General features: G+C 38.1%; 1 protein-coding gene across 12 annotated transcripts in view; it reads right to left on the reverse strand.

Annotated features, from left to right (window-relative positions):
• Positions 1-24,118, reverse strand: part of DMD (dystrophin) — a 2,259,748-nt gene that overhangs the window by 334,679 nt on the left and 1,900,951 nt on the right. For 10 of the 12 annotated variants that reach the window (XM_036992000.2, XM_036992004.2, XM_036992005.2 and 7 more), the window contains 2 exons: positions 15,831-16,003; positions 6,894-7,050 (listed from right to left, as the gene is read on the reverse strand). In XM_036992000.2, coding sequence (XP_036847895.2) covers positions 6,894-7,050; positions 15,831-16,003 — 330 coding nt within the window. Of the gene's footprint in view, positions 1-6,893; positions 7,051-15,830; positions 16,004-16,737; positions 16,863-24,118 lie in introns of those variants that run through there. The other 2 variants (XM_036992007.2, XM_036992008.2) reach the window with 2 other exon arrangements.

A 24,118-nucleotide genomic window follows, 5' to 3' on the forward strand; every position in this document is an offset into this window, starting at 1 on the left:
TCTGAGTCATACCATTTGTCTCTGTCTATTAGCGTTAATACAAACATGGAACTCATGTTTTGCTCTGTGTACATACCCTCATCCATGCTCATTTTGAAGTGTTTCCCATCTCCATAAATGTCATCATCATTTCTCCATTTGTTTTAACCACAGACTTCAGAGTCATCCTTCACTCATCACTTTCTCTCACATTCCACATGCCATCTGTCTTAAGTCCTATCAGCTTTACCTTTAAAATATATCTTGGATCAAACAATTTTCCACCATATCTGTCATTTCCACTCTAGTCCACGTCATCATTATCTCTTCCCTAAATGACTTCATCACCCTGCTAACTTTCTTCCTACTTTCAGTTTGCTACTTCTATACTAGTTCTCTATATAGCAGCCAGGGCCTGCTCCTGAACACATAAATCAGATCACATCCTGCTTAGGGTCCACCAGTGATGTCTCAATTACACACAGAATAAAATTTACCTTCAAACTGTTGCAGATAAGACCGTTCATTATCTGACCTTGGCCTCTTTCTACAGCCTACTACTAGCCTGTCTCACTATTCCTTGAACACTTCAAACTCATTCTTACAGCTGGGCTTTTGCATCTGCTGCTGCTTTTACCTAGACTATTCTTCAGTCAAGGTCTTTACTTGGCTTGCTCACTCATGTGGGCCTTTGCTCAAATATAACCTTCTCAGGCCACGACTGCTCAGTCTTTCTATATGCCTGTTCTGTTTATTTTCTCTTCATAGCACTAACTTGACATGAGTTTATGTGTTAATTTATTGGTTTACTATGTATCTCCCTCATTAAAATCTGAAAGTCTAGGGGGCAGAGTCTTGTTTTGTTCACTAATACAACCTGTGCCCCTGGCACAGAGTATGTAGTCATTAAATAACTACTGAAGGAATCAATAATTTCCTGGAGTCTGAGTTATGATACAGTTTTTCCTAAAACAATTTTTTGGGGAGAAGGAAGAACACAGAAGAAGATCAGGCGTTCACTTGTAATTAAAAGAATGCATGTGGAGGTGCTCTGTAAAGGCCAGGTACTATACAAATATTATTTTAAGAGTAGTTGTCAAGATATTAAAATATTTTGACATGGTTAGAAAGAAGACTTTTATAGAGAAGTCAATTTGTAAATTAACCATATTTTATCTTTTACAGTCATTAAAGAAAAGTAGCAAATCCTAGATGACTGTTCTCAAGTTTTGATGATACAGCCAGTTTTCAGAAGACTTCCTCAAATGCCTAGAAATGTAGTTCTAAAAATAATTTAAAATCTTTTCTATTCAGCATTCCTAAATATGACTGCATAAAATATCAACGTGATAAAAAAAGGAGCTTACTCCATTAGTGATGAAGAATAGATAAAAAAGATGTCTATTTCCTCCAACATAGCCAGGCAGACATCTTAGAGCAGACATAACTAACAGTGAACTTTGCAGGGGAATAAAAACTCGTTTAGAAACTCCAAGAGGCCAGGCCATTGAATGTTGGAAGGAGTCACTCTATCACAACCTTTTTTCATGGTTTGCAGAGGTAATAGGGAACAATGCAATTTTTTTTTCTAACACAGAGCTGACTTGAATCTTAACATTCACAAGTGGCACCCAAAGACATTTTCTATTCTGTGGAAAGAAAACACAGGGTACTCATCAAACTAACACACATTCTAAAACATACCCAAAGGAAGCAGGCCAGCACTGATAATGGAATTAGCTTAAATAAATGTATAATCTGCAACGTGATTTCGGGATAATCTTATTGAATTTCTCAACCTCTCTCTCACACTGTGGTGACTTTGGAGGAAATCGAACACGCATAATATATGACCTGACAAATGAATAAGTAAACTACTTTATTTAAGCCTTTTCATTTGTTAACAAAATCCATGAAATAATGGCTTTCTGTCTACTGTTTTAATAATGTATGTATTGATTACTTGCATCTAAATCTTAACCAGAAAATCCAGGAAGCTTTGAAGGTGTCCTTAACGGTCTCCTGGGAAGGAATTATAGAGATTTTTAAACTGAAAGATGAAAACCTAATGACAATTTCATTAGTAAAAATGCAAACAAAAAGTTATCACATACAGTGTTCTTATAATCAAGACCTAATCTCCATTTAGATTTGGGGTAGGATGAAGGGAATTAAATAAACTCATGGTTTATTGCAGTTCTCCTTAGAAATTTCTCACTATGATTTGCTCCTTTAAATTCTCTCTAGGTTAATCACAGAAGTAGACAAGTAATAAATATCACTTTAGTGACTGCTCAAGGAAAACAAAAGAAGTCAGTTTTTAAAAATATATCTGGACCATAATAATACACACTAATTGAAAATGAGTCAGTCTAGTGAGGCAAGTAATGAGGAACTGTAAAAGCCAGGGTAATGTATTCAAAATATATAAAAATTGGTCAGTTTATATTTGCTAAGGCATATTTGAGCTTTAATTACTTATAACACTTCACCGCATATGGAGCACTATTTTATTAATTAGCCTTGAGAGCTATTCCAGTTGTTATGCTTCCCAGCTTGTTTGGGGAAAATCTATACACTCCCATGGTATAAAAATGGCTCTGGGTAGTGAGATTGCAGTCCCCAAATACCTGTGTGGGCTGTCTTGGAATTTTATCTACAGGAAAACCATATACCCCTCTGTCACAGTGATTGAGACTGTATATATTTTTGCTTTAAGAGTACCAGACATGATATTTTGCTATAAAATTTTATCATTAGTCTGCAAAGATACACAAAGAAAATATAAATGACCTGTTTTACAAACATCCTCATTTATAGAAAAGGAGAATGAAAAATATTTTATTATAGTTTCAACTTTCAACATTTTATCGGGATTTGTATTCCCATAAAAAGCAACAACCAAGGGCATTAATAATTTATAAGAGATAGTAAGCAGGTGATTTTTTAAAAAAAGTGGCACACCAAATACATGGAATAACTTAATGACAACAAGTGACCCATCTTGATACTAAACATTCTAGATAAACAGTATTTAAATCAAGAAACTGATAAAGAGCAAGACAATTTATAATCGTGGAAATGTGTCAACGTAAAACAAAAATCTATAAGTACAAAATCTGTCCGAGACTAGATCTGGGCAGAGTTTTGTACTGACTGTGTTTCCTTTCCTTCTTCCTAGCTGAGTTCAGAAGATTCAACAGAGAGCCCCGGTTTCAAGGGTTTTCCTTTGTTCTAAATTGTCCTCTCCTCAATGCTTAGGAGTGATGATGTTCTCTCAGGGAGGAGAATGTTCTGTGACAAGAATTTTTCCGAAGAAATCAAAGAGAAGCTCGTGAACACACTGGGCCAGACCACAAGCAAAACCAGTGGACAGCAAAGTAGTTCCACACACTACGACTAAGGATGCTTAGTTGGGAATACACAGAAAAATCCTGCAAGTGAGGAAGGAATATCAGTCTCCATTCTTTCGTTCCCTGCCCTTGGTCTCAGCAGACTAGAGAAGAAGGAACAAGGTTAAGATTAGTTCATTGGTTGGTTTTTTAATTTTTCTTTCCTCCCTCCTTCCTTACTTGTCTTCCTTAAATTCCTTTGTTTTTCTCTGTCTACTACAACAGTATACCATGTACTAGGCACTTTATAAGGAGCTGGGTATAGCAAGAATAACCCTCTCTACAAAAGAAAGCTTATTGGAGCACATGGTTTAGTGAAGGTGACTGACATTAATCAAATGGTCACACATATACAGGATGACAAAGAATGTTAAGTTATAGAAAGAAAAGTACACTGTGCTGTGTGAGCATATAAAGGGAGATGTGGACACTAGGAAAAAAGCTTTGTTGATGTCTGAGCCAAGATGTAAAGGATTATTAGACATTAACCAGGAAATGATAAGGGGGTAGGTGTAGAAAGAGCTGCAGACAGAGGATCAGTTCAAAAGCCTACCTGAGAAGAACATGAAGAACTGGGAAAACTGGAAGAAGGCAGTATGGCTAGTGTCAGAGAGCGAGAGGAAGAGCAGTAAGAAAAGAGAGGATTGGGCCAGACCAGCCAGATGGAGCCTCGGGGTCCTTGCTGTGGAATTTGGTCTTTTCCCAAGGGCATTGAGAAGCCACTACAGAGTGTTAAAGTGAGGACTGACATAATTCAATGCATGTTTTTACATAGACCACTCTGACTCAAATACCAGATTGCGTTGTAGTGGGGGCAGGAGTAGATACAGAAAGATAGGAGAAATGGTCTCTCTTAACGAAGGTGATGGCTATACTAGAGAGAGTCGAGAAATATTTTGGAGGTGAAATGACCCAATTGTGGGCTGGGCTGGCCAATGGAAGGCCAGAGGTTTTTCATCCTGAAAAGGTACTTAACACCAGCCTGCTCTGTTGTTGTTTGGATAGGAGAAAGTACATAGTTAGATGCTCCAAGCTTTGGGGTTTTGTAGATTGCAGCAACATAAAAATGAAGATGAAGCAAAGGATTTTAGGGTGTTTGAAAAAAGGTATTAAAGTGTTTGATGATTGAATCTAAGTTGGACTTGGAGGGAGGTAAAGAGAGAGCAGCAGTGGAATTAATATACACAACACAGAATTATCAATGGGCTAGAAGTCCTGCTAAGTCAAAGAAAGGTAATAGGTGGGTATTTGAACGAGTACACTACCCAAGTGGTGATTAATTCCTTTCTACCTGGAGCATGTTACCCATAAGTCTAGCACCACCATCTCCTAAAAGCATGTTACTGGTCCTGAGATTCCTGAGTAAGAGGACTGAGAATGAGAAGTACTAACATTTTACCACAATTTTCAAGGAACCAAAGCCAATAACTGGGGACAGTGAGGTAATATTTATAACAAGATGCTGGCTAGAAGGGATGGTGGAAATTATTTGGACCAAATTCCTCATCTTACATCTGACTAACGAAGTAGCAATCACAATCTAATTTCTGGAGGAATATAACGAGAATCTCAATCTCCTGACTTTTAGTGCGTTTGTCCAATGATTCACCCACCGTCTTTGGCTTCTGGAGCTAGAATTAGATCATACCTTTTGTAGAAATTCTGTCTCATTTCACTCTATCATAGAATGTATTCCATTTAAAATGCTCATCCTTCTCCATGAATGCTTTTCTACGTATACACCAGAGTGTATTGACTATTTATTCAAAGTTAGAACATTTTTAACACATCACTATTATATTCCACACTAGCACAAAAGCTAATTTAATATCCCAAATTATATAACCAGGAATGGCTAAAGGAGAAACTGGCAGTTCCCTTGGCAATTTTTTACAAAGACTCCTGGATCTTCCCTCATGTTCTCTTCCTTTTTTATAATCTTCTATATCCTCCTCTCTGGAATAATATAAACCCTTGACCTTTCTTCCAGAGGCAAGCTTTGGCTGTGTTTACATAGAGATATTTCCTTCATGTGTTGAACAAACAAAAGTGGTAGCATTTTATCAAGCTTTTCTTGTTTGGCAGTCATTTATCTGTTTTGCTATTAATTTCTGTTCATATACCTTTAATTCTCATTTCAAAAACCCTTATCAGTATTCAATGTGTTCCAGACATTTTGCTAGGTACTGGGTCTTGGAGGTGAGCAAGACAAAATTTCTGACTGCCTTATTCAGAGCCTACTCCAGAAGAAGAAATATAATGAAAAACAACCATAACAAAAAATAAAGGACACAGTTGATCACTGCTGGAGGATGCTACTGAACAACCTGTTATTCTGAAGACTGGTAAATTAGAAACATTTATCCCACCAATTCTATATGAATGGTATACAGGGAACCCAAATAGTGGATGAGTGAACCATTGTTTTCATGGAAGTACTCCAGCTAGTAGATGAACAAGAAATAAGAGAAAGAGAAAATATCACATTGCAACCCTTAACCTTTGATCATTAACAGCTACCAAAATCACACACACAAAAGGGAAAACAAGACGTTGCATAGCTCCTAATGGTGGAAGAACATACTATCACCTATGCTGCAGTCTTACCAAAACAAATCAAACCTGAAAATGATCAAATGTGTAGAACTGTGCTGTTTGATACACTAGCCACTAGCCACATCTGGCTACTGAGCACTTGATATGTGGCTAGTATGAATTGAAGCATGTTGTAACTGTAGATTTTTAGACTGACTGCATGCTGAAATGACAATAATTATTGTTCTTCAGTTATGTAGGATGTAACCATTAGAGGACACTGGATGAAAATGTACAAGAGAACTCTTTGTACTATTTCTGTAACTTGATATAAATCTACGATTGTTTCAAAATAAAAAGCTTAAAAACATTACAAAAAAATGACCCAAATGCAATGTATCTTATTTCAATTCTTATTTTAGCCAAAACAATCCCCCCGGTCAAAAACCCTGTGAAAACATTTAATACATGTATGTGAGAAAGGGAAATTTGAATACTGCCTGGATATTTGTTTTGATACAGTTATTGCATCTTAAAAGTATCAGAGTAGCAATGTGGTTACTTTTAAAGAGTGAATCCTCATCTCCTAATCGCTGCTCAGACATTTATAAATTAAATGATGCATGCCTGAGGTTTGCTTCAAAATAATATAATGAAGGACGGGGGAGAGGTATGATTGGCCATGAATTGGTAAATGCTGAAGTCTTGATAGGTACGTGGGCATTTACTATAGGATTCTATTTGATTTTGTATATGTTTATATTTTCCACAATAAAAAATTGCCAAAAGAGATGGGCAATTTCTTAAAAGATATTAATACAGATACTTTTGACATTTAAAATATAATGGCTCAGATTATTTATAATTGATCCTTCAACTAGAGGAGTAAAAAAGATTTCTAGTCAACTTAATTTCAATCAAAACTAATTTCCAAGTAGTCATCGAATGCTTACTACATGCCAGGTACTAGACTTAAAAATGTCTTACCCTGTGGACATCATTCTGCTTCTGGATGGCTGGAAAATCACCGGCAATAGGGGCCTGCCGGCTTAACTCATCATCTTTCAGCTGTAGCCACACTAGAAGTTCCTGGAGAGAAAGGTGCAGACGCTTCCACTGGTCAGAACTGGCTTCCAAATGAGACCTAAAAAATGATAGAGGCAAAGTAGGTCAGAATATCTAGAAGGATAATTGAATTGAGTCTAACAATACCGTCAAAGGTACACTGTTTGGGGTAGTTCCAAAAGTATATAAACATTTTGTGAATTACACAGCAGTCCTCAATAAAAATCTAGCTATGTGCTTTTGAGAGCCATAAAATGGGGGCATTTTGATGTCAATTTTAAGGAAAGACGAGCGGTTAGCCATATGTTTATTTCCGCATACAGAATTGAGACTTTTGGCATGTAATATAGACTGGAATGGACTGCTTTCTTGGTGTTGCAGTCAATGATTCTTATGCTTCTAGTAGAAAAAAATGAACACACTGACTAATATAGCCCACTCAGTTTTCATGTGACTCATGATAGTACTGGAATTCTTCCTGCTTTGAGAAATAGAAAGGTCTCTCTCCATATTTTGACTTTTCCATTTCTACACCCTAGGCAGCCTCTTCCATTGACTCCTTCCATCTGGCATCTGTTCCTTTCTGCTCCTCTTCCCATATGCTTCTCCTTTTCCGCTACCCTTCTTTATTCGTGTGCACCTGGGATTTGTTTTCACCAAGTTCCAACATTTTTCCGCTTTGTTTCCTTTGTGTAAAATGTACTGAGACAACAACTCAAGTGGAAAGTAAAATCAGACATTCCCTGAAAGCCTCCCCCAACCACGAATAATTTAGGCAGGAGACTTAGCGCTTTACCAGCAACTGTATTTAGAACATGTTAATCCATAGAAGCCATTTAAGAATATACAAATGAATGATCTGTACTGCAAAATCCACATTTCACCTGAGCACATGAAGCTAAATTAACCAAATAAATCATCATCAGAAAACAAAGAAGAAACACAGAATGTTAGTAAAGCTATAGTCTCAGGTAAATCAAGAATTATGCTGCATTACTCGCATACTATCAGCAATTACTAATTAATTCATAAAAATTAATGCTGCCTGTAACAGAAATATAATATAGGCTCTAATGCTGCAAAGACTGAAATATAGAGCAACCAGGTAGGCAACATTTCCCTCTGCCATTTGGTAATTTAGCCTGACATTTCAAATACAATTCTCCTGCTGGCCTTTGTTAAACAGAATCACCAAATAGTACCCATGTACTGAAATTAAATTGTTCCAAACTTTCTGAAGAAAAATTGGATGATACATAAAAGTCTTTAGAATGTACAAACACAATGAGCTTAAATTCAAGGAAATTATTGCAAGAAGTAACAGAAAAGCATATGAAAGACAGGCAGAAAAACGTAATCTATAGCATCACTTCTGATTGATGCAAAGTAAAAACAACTTAAATATTCATTACTAGGGAACTGGTTATAATGGTGAAGTCATACAAGGCAACATTTAAACCCTATGAATCCTGTGCAATGTTCATTGTGATGCCATAGACAAATATTTACGGAAATGGAAAAGCTCATCCTGTCAGTTGCTAAGTGAGAAAGCAGGCTAATAAAAATCTATACAATCTATTTCTCTAAAATGTTTGTGTGTGTGTATGTATTTGTGTGCTCATGCTTGACTGTGAATGAAAAAATTCTGCAATGACAGCTAGTTTATCCCTCTGAGGCTGTTTATAGGTGATTTATTCCTTCATCTTTATACTTCTCCAATTTGTCAGAATTTTCTTTCTATTATGAGCAATGTAAACAGTCTATTCAGAAAAAAAATGAAGGCATTTCCTTCAGAAAAGTCAAATTGTTCAAGACTCTAAGGGCATTATTATCTATTAAATGAATCATGAAATACTATAAATACCATGAATTTTAAATATGCTGGTGCAGATCGCATATAGTATAGAGGTCCGTTCTTTTGCTCCCTCCTCTTTCTGTGAACCACTTTTCCCTGAGAAGCCCAAGTGAGATTTCCCTATGCAAGATTTTAGCTTAGTTTAGTGGCATGTAAGGACTACCGGTAACAGGGATTCCTTGGGGTGTCTGGAATTTGCAGCCTGGTGCCCCTGAGGGTGAAAGAGGCTGCCAAGCAGGACATTTTGAAAGGTAGGCAGAAGAGAGGAATAGTCCAGATGTGGAAAAGCAGCAAATGGGAGAGGAGACACTGATTAAATAAATACTTACTGAGTGTTTCTAAGTCCCGATAAGGCATTGGGAGTAGGGGGAAGGGAAGGCAAGGGTGAACATGAAAATGCCTAGTGCTTGGCTTCCCTCTGTCTGGCAGGGGAAATAAAATAGCCCCGTGGTGGAGAGGTCGAGAGGAGGATAAATCTGCTCAAGAGCAGGCTGCCTACCGTGAGGCTCCCAGTTACTGCTTCGTTTACATAAGGCAGCGCTAATACCCAGTTCTAGGTTAAATGGTGCTGCCTAATTATTAGCAGATCATTGAAACCCTTTATGTGGCCAAAAAAGACAAAAAAACCCAAAAACAGCCCTGAGACCTGGGGAATTTAGTTCTCAAGGATCTAAGAGAAAACTCCATAGCATGAGATAGGGAGGCTGGTAAGAGCCAGGGGCACAGGACAGTCAAGAGAGTTAACAGAGGAGCTGACGAAGGATGTGGGACCATGAAAGACAAAAGCTCTCAGGTATCTGGGGGAGGGGACCTTATTCACGCATTGGGTTTAGGTAACAGTTCAGAATGTTTGATCGTCTAGTTAAGACATATCAAACCATCAAATGACTTGTTTCTTTCTTTTCCTTGCTAATGCATGAGAGTGAAAGCAAAGATGTGATACGGGGACAAAAACATAAGCAAAAGGCTTATAAAGGGCAGAGGACACTGAAAATGGGCTGGAAAGGACAAAGCCACTCAGACAAATGGCTCCTGATTTAAAGCAACACTCACAAAAATACGGACTCCAAAGCTGTGGTTCTCAAACTTTAGTGTGCCTAAAGGAACATTTGATAAGCTTGTTTAAAGTACAGACTCCGAGGCTCCACCTCTAGAATTTCTGTACCTTTAGCAAGAACCTTCACATCTCAGCACATGAGCTCCAGGGCTATTCTCTGAGATAGAATTTCTAAAACTATTTCCGGTGTGCCCTAAACATTACCTGTTGGTCTCCACAGGGCAAAGGTGGTATTTGTTAGTGCCATAGTTTTGAAGGAGACCTAAATGTAATGAAACACCATGAGCTCAGAAAACATTTTCTTTGGCTATGCTAAGCGTGTGAGGTATTTTCAGGACCCATTTCTAATGCTTTTGTTGGAAGCAGTTGCTCTATTTTTTATCTTTAAGAATGTATACCAATTATTTCTAAATGATTAACCTATGTTTGTATGTGGAATGTTTCTTTCTGGTAACGTTGCTTTCTATTTGTAGTGACTCCCCCACCCCGCCCCGGTTTTACCATAGCCTGTTAGGAACCTTAGAGATTACTGTTCAGCCCTCTTGTTTTGCAAATGTGGAAACTGAGATGCAAAGGAATAAAGACGGCCCTAGTAGTAACTGGAGCCATCATATTTAGATACGGGAAATGGAAATTACAAACTTCCTTATATGAGGAAATCTTTCATCTTAGCAGTTTTCATCAAATGTTTTGGATCCCTGAACAAAAAGCCTCCCTGCTAATTGGCAAATGCACTTTATTTGTCCCTACCTTTAAGCTGGAGGTTTCAAGTGGCACACTTAACTTCCATCCATTTTCTATTAGTCTTTATTAGTGAAGATAAGAGCTTAGGGGCTTACAAGGCAAGTGTTGATCTTAAATAAGCAGATAATTCCTGCAACTGGTAAGGTTTAGGTAAAATGCAGGACCTTTAGGTGTGTTGGGATATATTGCTTATCTTTAAGGAACTCTTCAGTGTCAGAACCTTAAGAATTATAGAGGCTGCTAAAGCCATTGTTATTTCTTTAGACACACATCTTTCAAATGTGATTTGGTTGATGCCTAGTTTGAAAGCCTTGATAAAACTTTACTCTGAAAGGCATGTATTCTTAAAGCAAAATGTGTTACACTGAATTAATTTTTCACTTCCATTTCCTTTATAAAACGAATGATCCATCTACCTCTGTATATCCTTGGTACCCTTGTGTAATAAGAGAACACTTAAGCATACAGAAAGAAAAGGTAAGAATGAAGTAATAATGAGGAACTACAGAAATACAATGGGAGCTATGGTGCTTTACACAGAGAGAGAGAATTAAGCTCAAATAGAGGAAAACATTTTTTTTTCTAGTTCGGCCATGAACTCCAACTTTCAAACATAATTAGCATTCTGAGAATAAGAGAAAGGTTAGAGATACTCAATATCCAAGTTGCATTTTTCTCCCATAGGTAGAAAGATTCTGCCTCTTTTTGCTCTTTCTTTGTTCTCCATTATAGAAAAACCCCCAAACTATTCTAACTTCTAATACCAAGTACTCTCAAAGAGATTTACTGCTTCTGTGGACTACATGTTGCTGCTCTTGCCTCTCAAATTAACACTCAAAATTTCACAAAAACTGAATATTTGTATATACACAAGTTCTTCTCCTAAGTATAAAAATCTCACAGAATGTAAATTTTGCTGAATTTATGTTGATCACATATGTGATAATCATAGTTAGTCGTATATAAAATAATGTGGAAAATATAACCTGGTAGCAGGCTATATTGAAATATTTATGTAAAAAAATTCACCTGACCAATTTTCAAATTGTTAATCCAAAATTAAAATGCAAGATTTGTAGATATGGAATATTTTAGAATGAGAAACACTTGCTTGACTATTCACCATCCGGCTGCTGGATAATGTAACTTTGTGTGTGTGTGTGTGTGTGTGTGTGTGTGCGCACACGCATGTGCATGTATATATGTATATGCGTAAATAAAAAATTTTCACCTCATTTTTCTCCAACTTAAAGCAGTGAATATTTTGTTTGATGGCACTCAATTATCACAGAGTGTTTACTTCTCATCCTTAAAACATCTTGGACAAAATGCTATCTGATAATGCATGTGGAATAGACGACATATACTTTCCTTGAACTAAATTATGAGATGGCATTAGACAACTTCAATTAAGTATTCTTTTTTTCTTAAAGACATCTTGTTTACTTTCTCTTATACCATATTTTTGAAATTCATCAGTTTCATTTCAATGTAAGAAAACTGAAGTAGAAAAGTTCAGTAATTTGCCTAGGATCAAAAGAGTGCTTGCAGAATTAAAAATAATAGAATTACCGAACTTCAAGGGAACTGGAAATGACTATCTATGTTTCTGGTCAAACCTTATTTCAGTGAGGGAGAAAAATTGAAGTCTGAAGCAGTTAAGTGATATGTTCAAGATTATATGCCAGATACTTAGTAATGGAGCCCGGAAGGAAAACTATGTCACCTAACTGTTGGTCCAGGGTTCAGGACATCTTCTTGTCTACTTCACTGACTCATTTACAGTTTGGAGGGTTTACATTCATATAATTTAGCTGGAGGCAGTAAGTATAGCCCTATGAAACAACTCATAAATACTTAAAGGCACTTGCCATCAAGTATAAAAGAGAATAATATAGGGAAGAACTGGTAAAGGAACAGTCACAGAGGGAAATATTCATTATGGGAGTTGAGTCAAAATTTGGAGGATGACAGGAGAGGTGATATTCCAAATGTAAGGACCAGCAAATGTATAGACTACGATGGGAGAGGGAGAAAATTGTTGGAGAGCAGGAATGGGTTAGAAAGAATCAACCTGGCTCAGAGAATCCATGCTGGGGAGTAACTAGATTGCTTCTCAGTGAGCAAGGGCTGGGAGGCAGGGCAAGAACAGAAAAGGGAAAAGGTTAGGTGGGGTCTTAATAGAAATGGTTGGTAGACAGTAGAGGATCCACTAGATTCTAGTCACTATAAGCGTGATGAAAGCAATGTTTTTCTCTGTTTTTTTCACTCTTGTATCCTTAGTGCCTACAAGAATGTCTACTACATAGTAAATGCTCACTAAGTATTTGTTGAGTGAACAAATAAATGAATGAATGAGTAAAACATGGGCACCAACAATATGGAAGTTCTTGACCAAAAGTATAATGTGAGGGAAGCAGTGTCCGAGGAAGATACTTTTATAAATGTGTATTGGATGGTCTCAAGAGAACAGAGACTAATCTATCAATACGGAATGACACCATGAGACTTGAACAAGAATCGTTATCACAAGAAGGAATAAGACAGAGGGTGGAAGGAAAATAAAACAAATGGGAAAAGAACATAATATGGACCTGGATCTGGACGCACAAGGATATCATTTATGAGCCAATGGAGTGCAAAGGGAAACTTCAAAATCATGTGGATTCAAACTTAAATTTTTTGTCATTAAAAAAGACACCTGTGAAATTAAGCATGACATTTTCATATGTAAAAATGGTTTCAGAATCTTTTATAAACAAGGAACCAATTTTTTTATTATAATATGTTTTAGCTTGGGCAAACACAGGCCTGTTTTTCCAGGTATTTGGACCTATTTTTTAATTGTGGTAACTTTTCACTGTAAAATAATGCTGATGGAGGGACTGACTGGATTCACAACACTCACTGAGGTGTCATTATGGTTCTGCATCTAACTCTCCCAGCATTCATCTCTCCTATTTCACAACCACCCCAAATTACTACCTCTACTGTGCCTCACTTGGCTGAGCCCTGCCGTTCAGTATGGAGTGACTGATAGCTTATTTCACCCAAGTGTCAGGAAAGAAACTGAATCGCTTTGATGTGAAGAATTATTTCTTTGCTTTGTATAAGCGAGTGTTTATCACACATCCTGCACTGTCAGGGAGGCCTATTTAAAAGCCAAAACCATTGATCTGAATATTTAAATTCTAGCATTTTTCAGCTCCCTCGATAAGCCAAGGTAACTGTTTTCTACTTGATTAATGACAGCAAGAATTAAACTGCAGTAGCCGGCATATGGGAAGTTGCTGAGAATGAAGAGTCCGTATTTTGGCTGACACACTGTTTGCTGCTTTCAATTCTCCTTTTATTTCATCAAGTTCACGTGAAGGAGAGAAGAGGCACTGACTGATGTTCAGAACAGTTACAGCACCTTTCCTTTTTCTTTCCTGAAAAAAAGACTAACTTTTTTTCCTTTACTGTATCTATCGACATCTTCCCCATCTCAAATGTTTCATTCCTTTTTCGTGACAGATGTTATGAAAGTGGCCTTTGTCATCACACACACTGATCTCTCTGAGAGTTTAAGCCATGGAATGTGAACGGAGCCCTCCCTACCTTTCAGAGTGTCATCGCCCACACTGTTGTCCCCAGCTCCTCACCAACACGTGACTCAAAACCCATGGACCCAATAGGGAGATAAAACTGAGTGTCTTGAAAGCTAGGGTGCAAATCTGGGGCAGAAACCTTATAAATAAAAACAAATCCTCCCCTTTTGCTTCTCTATGTCATCCTTTCACCTCTTATGCATGTATGTGTAAAAGTTGGGTGAGTCTTACCTTTTCCTTCTTTCGTTATACTCTGTGGTATAATAGGACGGCTAAAAGCTCAGCCTCTGGAGCCAGGCTCCCTGTGTTCAATTCTCGGATCGGCCACTGATTAACCAAGTGACCTTGGGCAAGTGATTTAGCCTCTCCAGGCCTCACATTCTTCCAATACGAAGACAGGATGATAACAGAGAGTCTATCTCTTAGGGCTGCTGAGAGCATTAAATGGGTCAAGAAATACAAAATGCCCGTAACACAGCATGGCATGTGATGTACCGTGTGTAGTTACTAGCATTATTATCTCATACGAGTGCACATTTGTACCACAGCACTTTCCAATGAACACATTTCAGTTATATTTTTTCTTCATGAAAGTAAATATGCTACATTGTGAACAGCTCGGGTGATTGAGAAGAAGCATCAAGAAGGAACAAAAAAAATCTCCCTTCTATAATCTTACAGCCTAGAGGTAGTAACCACTCACAGTGTCTGGGGGCATTCTCTCATAAGTGCTATGACACCCATCCTCCTTCACCCCCCTTCACTGTTACGCCTCCTCTAGACATAGAAGAAAGCACAAAATACTTGTATAAAGATATGTGACTGAGGAAAAGCAACTGATCACAAAGCAGGAAGCCTAACTTTCACTCCCTGTACTTCCTATGACATTTAGGTGACACTGGGTATTTCACTTACTATCTCTGCTCTTTGTCCCTCTGCGGAGCCCCTGCAAAGCGGGTATACCAAGAGCTCCATTCTGCCCTCCTTACAACAATGCTGACATGCATCCACGAACTTCTCAAGAGAAAGGTGGCACACAGAAAGGACCAATGTACGAAAGAGTGGGGTACAGAACAGCTACAGGCTTAGTCTACAGAAAATGTGGTGACAAAGTGTGAGAGGAACTAAAGACAGGAAGTTGCTTTAATCTCTCCTTAGCTGCACGAGTTACAGAGAGGTCTTCTCTAAACTGGTCGTTATAATGTGTAAAGTACTTAAAGAATATCTTCTGTTATACCTTTGGAGCAAAGCCAAAGAAAGATTCTATAGTAAGCATACATTAATTTTATCACTTTTTGTATAACCCTCTGATAAGCTGAGAGGATGCTATGAAGTTATGGTAGCTGAGTTCCTCATTTACATTTACTCTAATGTCTTAATATGCATCTCTCCTGTGGTCATAAAACATCACCATTTTAATCTGATCTGAACCCTCAAGTATCATCTCTGTACCAAGCAAATGAATGATTCATTTATTCCAAATAAAATGAATCACTCGGAAATTGGGTGATTTACATAAACATATGAGATATTAACTACTTGCGTTAGGAAAACAAGGGGAATTTTGCCATTTTAATTCATTTCTGGCTTTTTTGCCCAGGATCTTTTCCTACCTGATGTTGAGAGACTTTTTCCGCAGCTCACTCCACTTGAAGTTCATGTTATCCAAACGTCTCTGTAACAGGACTGCATCATCAGAACCTTCCAGAGATTTCAGGATCTTTTGGCCATTTTCATCCAGGTTGTGATAGATATCTGTGTGAACTTCGATTTCGCCCTGGAGGTCCTACAGGACAGTAGGAAGAATAACACATGGAGAATTACCAAACAAAAGGGACCAGCTGTGAACATAAATTTGGAGAATGGTAAAAAATAAAACTATTAGCTCAAAAGACATTTCACTTGGGCCAACTGACAAGATGCACCTCCAACTCACCTTTTTTTTGGTGTATTTTCTCTTTGTATTAGTATATAGATTGGAAATGGGCATCTTATTAAGTACAATAAATTTAGTCCTCAACATTATGAATTGGAACAGAATATGTTTATAACTTTCCACATTTCTTAAGTTAGATCGTCCAGTCTATGGAAAGACATTATTTTATGAAAGTGTTATGAAATAAAATGCCAAGATAAAGTGCACCCCAGTACTGATCATTTCATTACACTGTGGGTCCAGTCATGTTTTCCATGCACACAGTAATCTGTGGAGTTGACTCTGGCCACAAAAGCATGGAGATTCTAATAAACAAGGTTGTACTCAGTCCACAGCACCAGCACATTAACAGGATTCTATCACAGGAGAACATCTTCTTGACAATACACATTAAATTCAGCTTGGTATTGCAGCATCATACATACATTGATTAGTAAGAGTTCACATTGAAAACACCATCATATTTTTAGGCTTGAAGGGTGGAAAATCCAGAGGACCTTGATAAGACTTATGATTAGAGATTATGCATTCAACCTCATTTGTATATACAGACCAAGAAAATTATCATAGTAGAAGAGTCTGACCTTTACATGGTATGTCTTCCTGTGTAACATTTTCAGCTTGAACCGGGGACTACAGCACTGATCCTGTTGCATAGCAATCCTGAGAAAAAGCAGCGACTGAAAGAGCCCTGCTTTAAAATGCCAACTTTGCTTACATTCTGTTGACAGAATGAATTTCGGAGCACAGGCCTCACCAGTCAATAATAATAAACAGCCACTTTGTACTCCTCACTAAACGGTAGCCAGGCCTGTGCATGTGGGAGGGACCTCAAAGAGAGGAGGCCTGGAATATGCAACTGACAGTTTATATTAAACAGCCAACTTTTCTTATCATTTTGCCAGTAGAAGCCAGAGACATTATAAATTCATTTTGTATATGTGTTTCCCTCCTTGTTCCTAGCCGAACAGTTAAAGCCAAAGGAACATTCCTTAGAGAGCTGCCGGGTACCAGCATTCCTTTCTGCCTACACAATGAATGGAGCCTTTGTACATTATCTGACTTGCTTTGAGAGATTTGTATGCTTCTGTTCAACAAGTTTAAAAATCCATTCTGAAACCCCGAACAATTGGATTGATCTGTGTAACTCGAAACTTTTTTTTGGGGGGGAGGCTTTCTCTTTTTCTAAACTGGAATTAAATTACTCTTGTAAAGTAAGGGGGGAAAGTGGCAGCAATAACATGTTAGAGATTCTAAAGAACTGGCGTGTGTTTTCAGTCACAGCCTCTTAGGTGGAAAATTTTGAATGTTGCAGAAGTAAGGTAGATGGACAATGAGTGTCTCCTCTCATTATTTTTGGCAGCCAGAGTACTGCTGATGGACCCTAAAGAGACTGTGTCCCATTCTCTTTGACTGGAAGTCAGGAGGTGGAATACGGATAGACCCATTTCTGAAGCTGAAAGAAGGGAAATACCAGAATAGATCAAGGAGCATCTCTCTCTATCCCATCAAAACCCAGCTTGTTCTGGAAGGAAATAAGCTGGTTTTGAAACTAGCTTAAGTGATGGAAAACTAGTAGTGGGCTTCATACAGAATGGAGTTTGATCAAATATACATCCATTTATGTTTGTGTACCCTCATGGAACAACATGCTCTGCTGGATCTGACACTTCTCCAACAAAAGAGAAAAGGGAGGTTAATTTATCTCAATCATTTAAGACTAAAAAGCGAACAGATCCAAATTGTTCAGGTCATTCCCCCACATCCCTGTTGAATTTTCCTTCTTTTTTCATTTGATTTGCACAGTACTTAAGACTTTACCTCAGAGCACACAGGTAAGGGGTTTAAACCAAACTTTAGTTGTTCAAGAAAATGAGATATTTTGATGCATACAGTCAGGTTTCTACATTAACATGCATATAAATGATAGTGTATTTAAATCTCTGTTGCTGGCATTTATAGCAGAGACCCAGGCTCAATCAATAGTTCCTTAAGATTATGGGTATCATGAAGTCATCAGCACCCTGTTGAATAAATGAGAGGGCTTCCCAAGCATAAATGGGATATTGATTTATGAGTGTGCTACATTTCATCTTTGCCGTTTACATTACACTGCATATAAACATCTCCGTTGCATCGTCAAAAAGAAATGAATATAAAATCGATAAACCGGTACTTATTGAGAAACGATTATTTGTCTAGGCTTTGCACCATGGGGAATATACGAGGAATGCAAGAATAAGTTCTGTCTTTACTTTTCCTAAAATCTAGTGTGCACTTTTTATCTGATTCATTCATATGGCCAACTGAACACTGATGAGAATTTCCTGCCACACGTCTTAGATACTGGGATAAAAACTTCTCTCCTCGTAAATTTTGAAGTCGCTGGAGTAAAGACTGCGTAAGGTAACTCAAAGCTCAGCACTGCTTCTCTAGGTCATGATGGTGGTTTAGAGCAATAAACGACACAAGTACAGTAAAGGGCTTCGCAGTTTACAAAGCACTTAACAAATACATCGTTTTAGATATTCTTCCTCCTGGCTCTGCAAAGTACACAATATTTTCTCTGTTTTACAGATGAGAACACTGAGACTCAGAGATGTTTAACTGACTTGCCTAAAGTCACGGATCTCGCGAGTGTTAGAACTGGGCAATGGATCCATCCACTGGTTTTGACTCTAGCAGATCATGGGCTGTCTCCACCATCCCATTTGCTATCAGCACTGGTTTGTACTAGGTAGCAGTTATTAAAGCTGAACAAGGTTACTGCTAACAAGGGGAGAAAGCAAATGTTGGGGGAAAAGCACATGGAAAGACAGCATCACTGATTTTGATAAAAAATTTACCCACATGGATTGATTTATTCTGAATGAATAATGGAATCCTGACTACCCTTTTCACTTCTCATTTTGCAATTGGCATCCAGGACCATCTGTGAGCAAACACTGTTTGCACTGAGGTCTCCTCACTACAAAATATCCCTGCTGCCAGAACAGAAATCCTCCCATCAATAATTCGTTCCTTTGTCTACACGAGCCCTGTGAACATTACACTAAGTAATGGCTTGATGCATCAGTGTAAATGGAGTTTGGGCACATTCCTTTGGGACGGCAGGCTGGTAGGGAAGGGATACAGTTACAGGACTCAGGTAGGTTGTTTTCAAACGCAGGTGAGTGTCAGGGAGGAACACAGGCCTTTTTTAGGAGGTGGGCATGCTTGTAGTAGAGACTTTTGGGTATAAGGAGGCAGCCTGAGTCCTAGGTGGGGAGGAGACATTGATAGAGCAGGCAAGCAGGGATACACTCACATGTGCAGGCAACTACCATAATGGCATTTATTTAAGATTGACTTTTGACACGGGAGTCACAGGAAAACAGGAGGTGGGTATGGAGGAGAATCAAGTAGAACTGTCAGAGGATAGGCAGTCTGTACAAAAGCTCATTTGCACAGATACTTTGAAGTAGTTTTGTTTCACTTCTGACTTAACTAGAAAAGAGCACTCATGTCTTTGTCACTATAGTCAGTGTATGTTATCTCATTTTTCTCTTCCTGTGATTGTATTCCAAAGTCCTGTACACACGTGAGCTCATTTAATCCTCATGATAACCCTCTAGGGGAGGTATTATTATTATTATTTTCACTTCACATATACGAGAATGAAATCACAGAGAAGCTAAGGAAACATGCCCGAGGCCACACAGCTAATAAATCATGTGGCCAGATTTCAAACCCAGGTTGTCAGACTCCAGGGACTATGCTCCTAACCACCAAGCAATATTACCTCTGAGTTATTTTTCCTATTAATTTCAAAATTTTTCCTATTAACTTTTCCTATTAATAATATTCATGCCTGAATTTCAGCAAATGTAGCATGGCCATTAGACAATGCAGCATAACATTTTCAGTTCTCAAAGAGCAATTTTATGGTCTCATTAATATGGAACTGTTAAACAGATCTGAAGCAGTAGAGAGTTATATCCAATGCAGTAAAAGAGAACATAAAATAATTGAGAAAATGGGTGCAAGTGGAAAAATAACATATCCCTCCTCCCTCAAAAGAAATATATATGCCAAAGTTTTGTACTATTATGGAGCAAATCTCAGCTGCGAGTATTAAGGAAGTTCAGATATGAGGTGAGCAGAGCAGTATATTCATAGTGTAGAGGTTTTAGGACTATGGAGCATCTCCTGCTTCCTTCCTAGGGAGATTCCTCCTTCGTGAAGGAGTCTCACACTTCTTTCTTTTAGGGAGAGTTTAGCCTACTTCTGCCCTAAGTCCCCTTTCTCAGCCTCCAGGGAAAACTAGTGGCAAAGTGCAGTGACAGACTACTTGGAGTCTCCTTCTTCATTTTTCCTTAGCAACTAATAAGTTTAAAAACTCTTTAATCTCTTTGGCTTCAGTAAATATTAAATAATAATACCTACCTACTGAGTTGTCTCGAATATCAAATTAAATAACTTTTGTAAAATACTCTGAACAGCATCCAGAAGACAACAAGTCTTTAATAAGTAATAGCTGATGTAAGGGTTTCTATTGGAAGAGAATCAATGTGGAAATCAAGAGACAGAAATAAGACTTCATGAAGACATAGGAATTGGTTTGAACCTTGGCAGGATGGTTAGGCCTGACAGTGGTGTTAAGAAGAGGGCATTCCAGGTGGTAAGAACAGCACAGCAACAGCATAAAGGTGGCGATGAGTTTGGTTTATGAGCAGAAATAGTGGATTGTACAACCTGGTTGTAATGGAGAATGAGTGTTAGGAAGAAACAGGTAGAAAAGAGTCAAGGCCCGTAAACTAAGTAGGATAAGACTCTCTTTTAGTAAGCCACCGAGAATGAAAGTTTTTAAAGAAAAGTAAAGGACAAAGCTGAGATTCTTGAATATTGCATTTGTACTTTCTCATTCGACAAGTAGAAGGATCCATGGTGTTCATAAGTAATAAGACAATGGGGGAAGAATATGAAAAGTTACACAAGTTTTACAAGAAGAAATATCAAGAAGGGAAATGTCAAGCATGAGTTAGTGCTACACCCTTCTTTTTCTTGTCCTGTCCAAACAAATGGTCATGATACTATTCCAAAACATCAGGAATAACAGTAACCACGATGTATCTTCTTTCTTATGTATATGGGATTATTTGCCTCTAACAAAGAATGGCAAATGATTACCTCCCTCTCTTGAAGATAACTGAGAAGCAACAAAGAAAACAAAGAGATGTAGAAAGAACAAAAATACACTTATTTTTATAAAACAATTCAATAAATTTTATAAGATAAAAATACCAAATCTCCATACAAAATTCATTAGAGACACATCATCTTTAATCTTTTCTGAAAGCAATTAGCATGTGAATAATGATGAGGCCATTAGTTCCTCTTTACTGAGAATTTTTACCTAATTCAAATAAGCTTGATGGGAAAAAAAGTGATGATCTGATTTCCAATAATTTAAAAGGTCAGCAACAGAAGATTCAAAATAGGAGAGCAGTTATCCTTAAGGGCTAAACTGAGAGTAGCAAGAATGGACACCTGACAGAACCAGAAAGATAAAAAGGAGCTGCAGGCACACAGGGCTGACCAGGATCACACAGTGTGGAAACGAAGAGCCTTACATCTATTAGTAGCCCTTGAAGGAGGTTTAAAGCAAAGCAAAATAATTAATGTTAATGATGATAATAATCTTGAGTTAGCCAGAAAAAGCAGATTCATTTTCAGTAAACTATTAAAGAAGGAAGCAGTGCATGTAAAACTCTTTCAATGAATTTATCCAACATAGTTATCCTGAAAAGGTGTTGATGTTTTTAAGAAGGTAAACAAAATGAAAACAAACAATACAAAAGTAAACCTCCCTTGGCTGGGTTATCCAAGTGACTTGTTAAACATGGGCTCTAAGTGCATAAACTTTGGAGTACACACACACACACACACACACACACACACACACACACACACACATTCCATTATGAGAATAGAAATTGAGAGTAAATCTTCAGAAATGTTTATAGCACTCTAAAAATAAAAAGCATGGGCTTGCATTGTGTGTGTCTGTTTTTTTGTGATTTTTAAAAGCAGCTCATTTTTATGGCATTTACAAAAGCATCAGTCTGTTATGGGTTGGAAATTAAAACGAGCAAAACAAAACAGAATTATCCTTCCTAATGGATTTTTTGAGAAGCACCCATATAAAGCAATTGGACCCACAATCTTGACCTTATAAGGACTCTATTCTAACCACCAGAGGTTTCCAACTCAGTAAATGCATTTGGGTACAGAGTCCCAAGGGGGTGGGATTGTCTTTTCTTCCCTATACTTTATGTGGCCACTGCAATACTTTAAAAAGCAGTAGAACTGTCATCCCAAGGGAAACAAGAGTTAATTTGAGAACTGCCATTTGGCTTGGAGCCTGGTGGCTCCAGGTAGATAAGGAGTGTGTTTTCAGGTCCACTGCATCGCAATGCATCTTAAACGGGCAGCTATGGATTTAGGAGTCCACAGGCTTTGCTTTAAAAATGGCTGTGATTAAGGTCCTCGGAGACGATTATCCTGCAGGGTTTGTTGTCTTTGCTTTCATATCTCATTCGGAAATTCTCACACTTACACACTAGAACTGTGGAGAGGAGGGATCTGCTCTCCTGCCTCAGTACATTGCCAGGTGCAAACCTTTATTTCAAAATGTTATCTTTAAAAATGTCTGGCCTAGGGTGGGTTATGCCGGAGGAAACTGAGCCAAATCCCATTTGTCAGACTGCCTTAAGCAATCCCAAACTCGGGTAACACTTGATGCTTCCTCTCCTTGTCTGACCCTCTGGTTTACTTTATTCTCGAAATTACTTTTTAAAATTGAAGACTTCATTTCATATAGACGAGGTTGGAGGTAAGAGGGGTAGTATCTTTTCTCTTCTGCATCTTGTTTTTCCTAGCTTCCTTTTAGTCTGCCACAGTATACAAATGTGCTGCATATTTATTCATCACAGCAACGTGCAGTTTTTTTTTACTGTATTTCAAGATTTCATGAAGCTCTATGGGAACACATATAAGAATGATGGAGTCCCAGCCCTTAATTCCCTCTTTCCATTTTTCCTCCCTCCCTCCCTCCCTCCCTCCTCCTCTCCTTCCCTTTCTCTCTTCCTTCCTTCCCGCCCTTGCTCCTTGTCTTCTTTTTTTCCTCCCACTAATATTTAATATATCAGCATCTAGGTCTGCAGTGGCAAAGTACCTCCAAGCTTCTGCCTTCTACACATTCACAGCATAATAGGATGAACAGAGAAATAGGATAAGCAGAGGAGAAATATGGTACACAAATAAGTGTTCCATAAAATAAGGAAATGCTGTGAAGGTAACAAATGGGGGCTACAGAGTGAATAATGGTGTACATGTGGTGGTGATGGTATGCTTTTTGGTGGTGGTGGTCGGTCAAGGAACATCTATGACAGAAGGTTTAGTGTCAGCTGAGACTTGAAGGATGAGAAGACATCATTTATACAGGAAAACCCAAGGGCACAGAATTCCTCCCAATTACAGAGGGGGCCTTTGCATGACCTCTGTGATTTGAAAGATCTTGGCTAGAACTTACTAAGAAAAGTGTGTGGCTGGAGATGAGGTAAGGGAGGCTTCAGGTAATGTGGGGCTTTGAAGTCCTATGGTAAGGAGTTTGAATTTTATTTTAAGTTCAGTGGACAGCAATAGAAGCTTTTAAAGTAGGGTAGTGACATGATCTGATTTGGGCTTTAAATACATCTCTCGCTATGTGGAGATTAAAGAAGGCAGGAGAAGAGTTCTGGGCTGGTTTTATGAATTGGGGGTTATTCAGCTTATTGACACTACCCAAGACCATGGGAGTGGGTAAGCATACTTAGGGAGACAGAGGTTAAGCAGGGGAAGACAACCTGACAAAGGAGACAGAAAAGGAAGAGTCAAAGAGGTAGGAGGAAAACTAAGAAATCATGGTATCATCGTAGCCAAGAG

Source organism: Manis javanica, chromosome X (genome assembly GCF_040802235.1).
Source record: "Manis javanica isolate MJ-LG chromosome X, MJ_LKY, whole genome shotgun sequence".
NCBI classification, from domain to species: domain Eukaryota; kingdom Metazoa; phylum Chordata; class Mammalia; order Pholidota; family Manidae; genus Manis; species Manis javanica.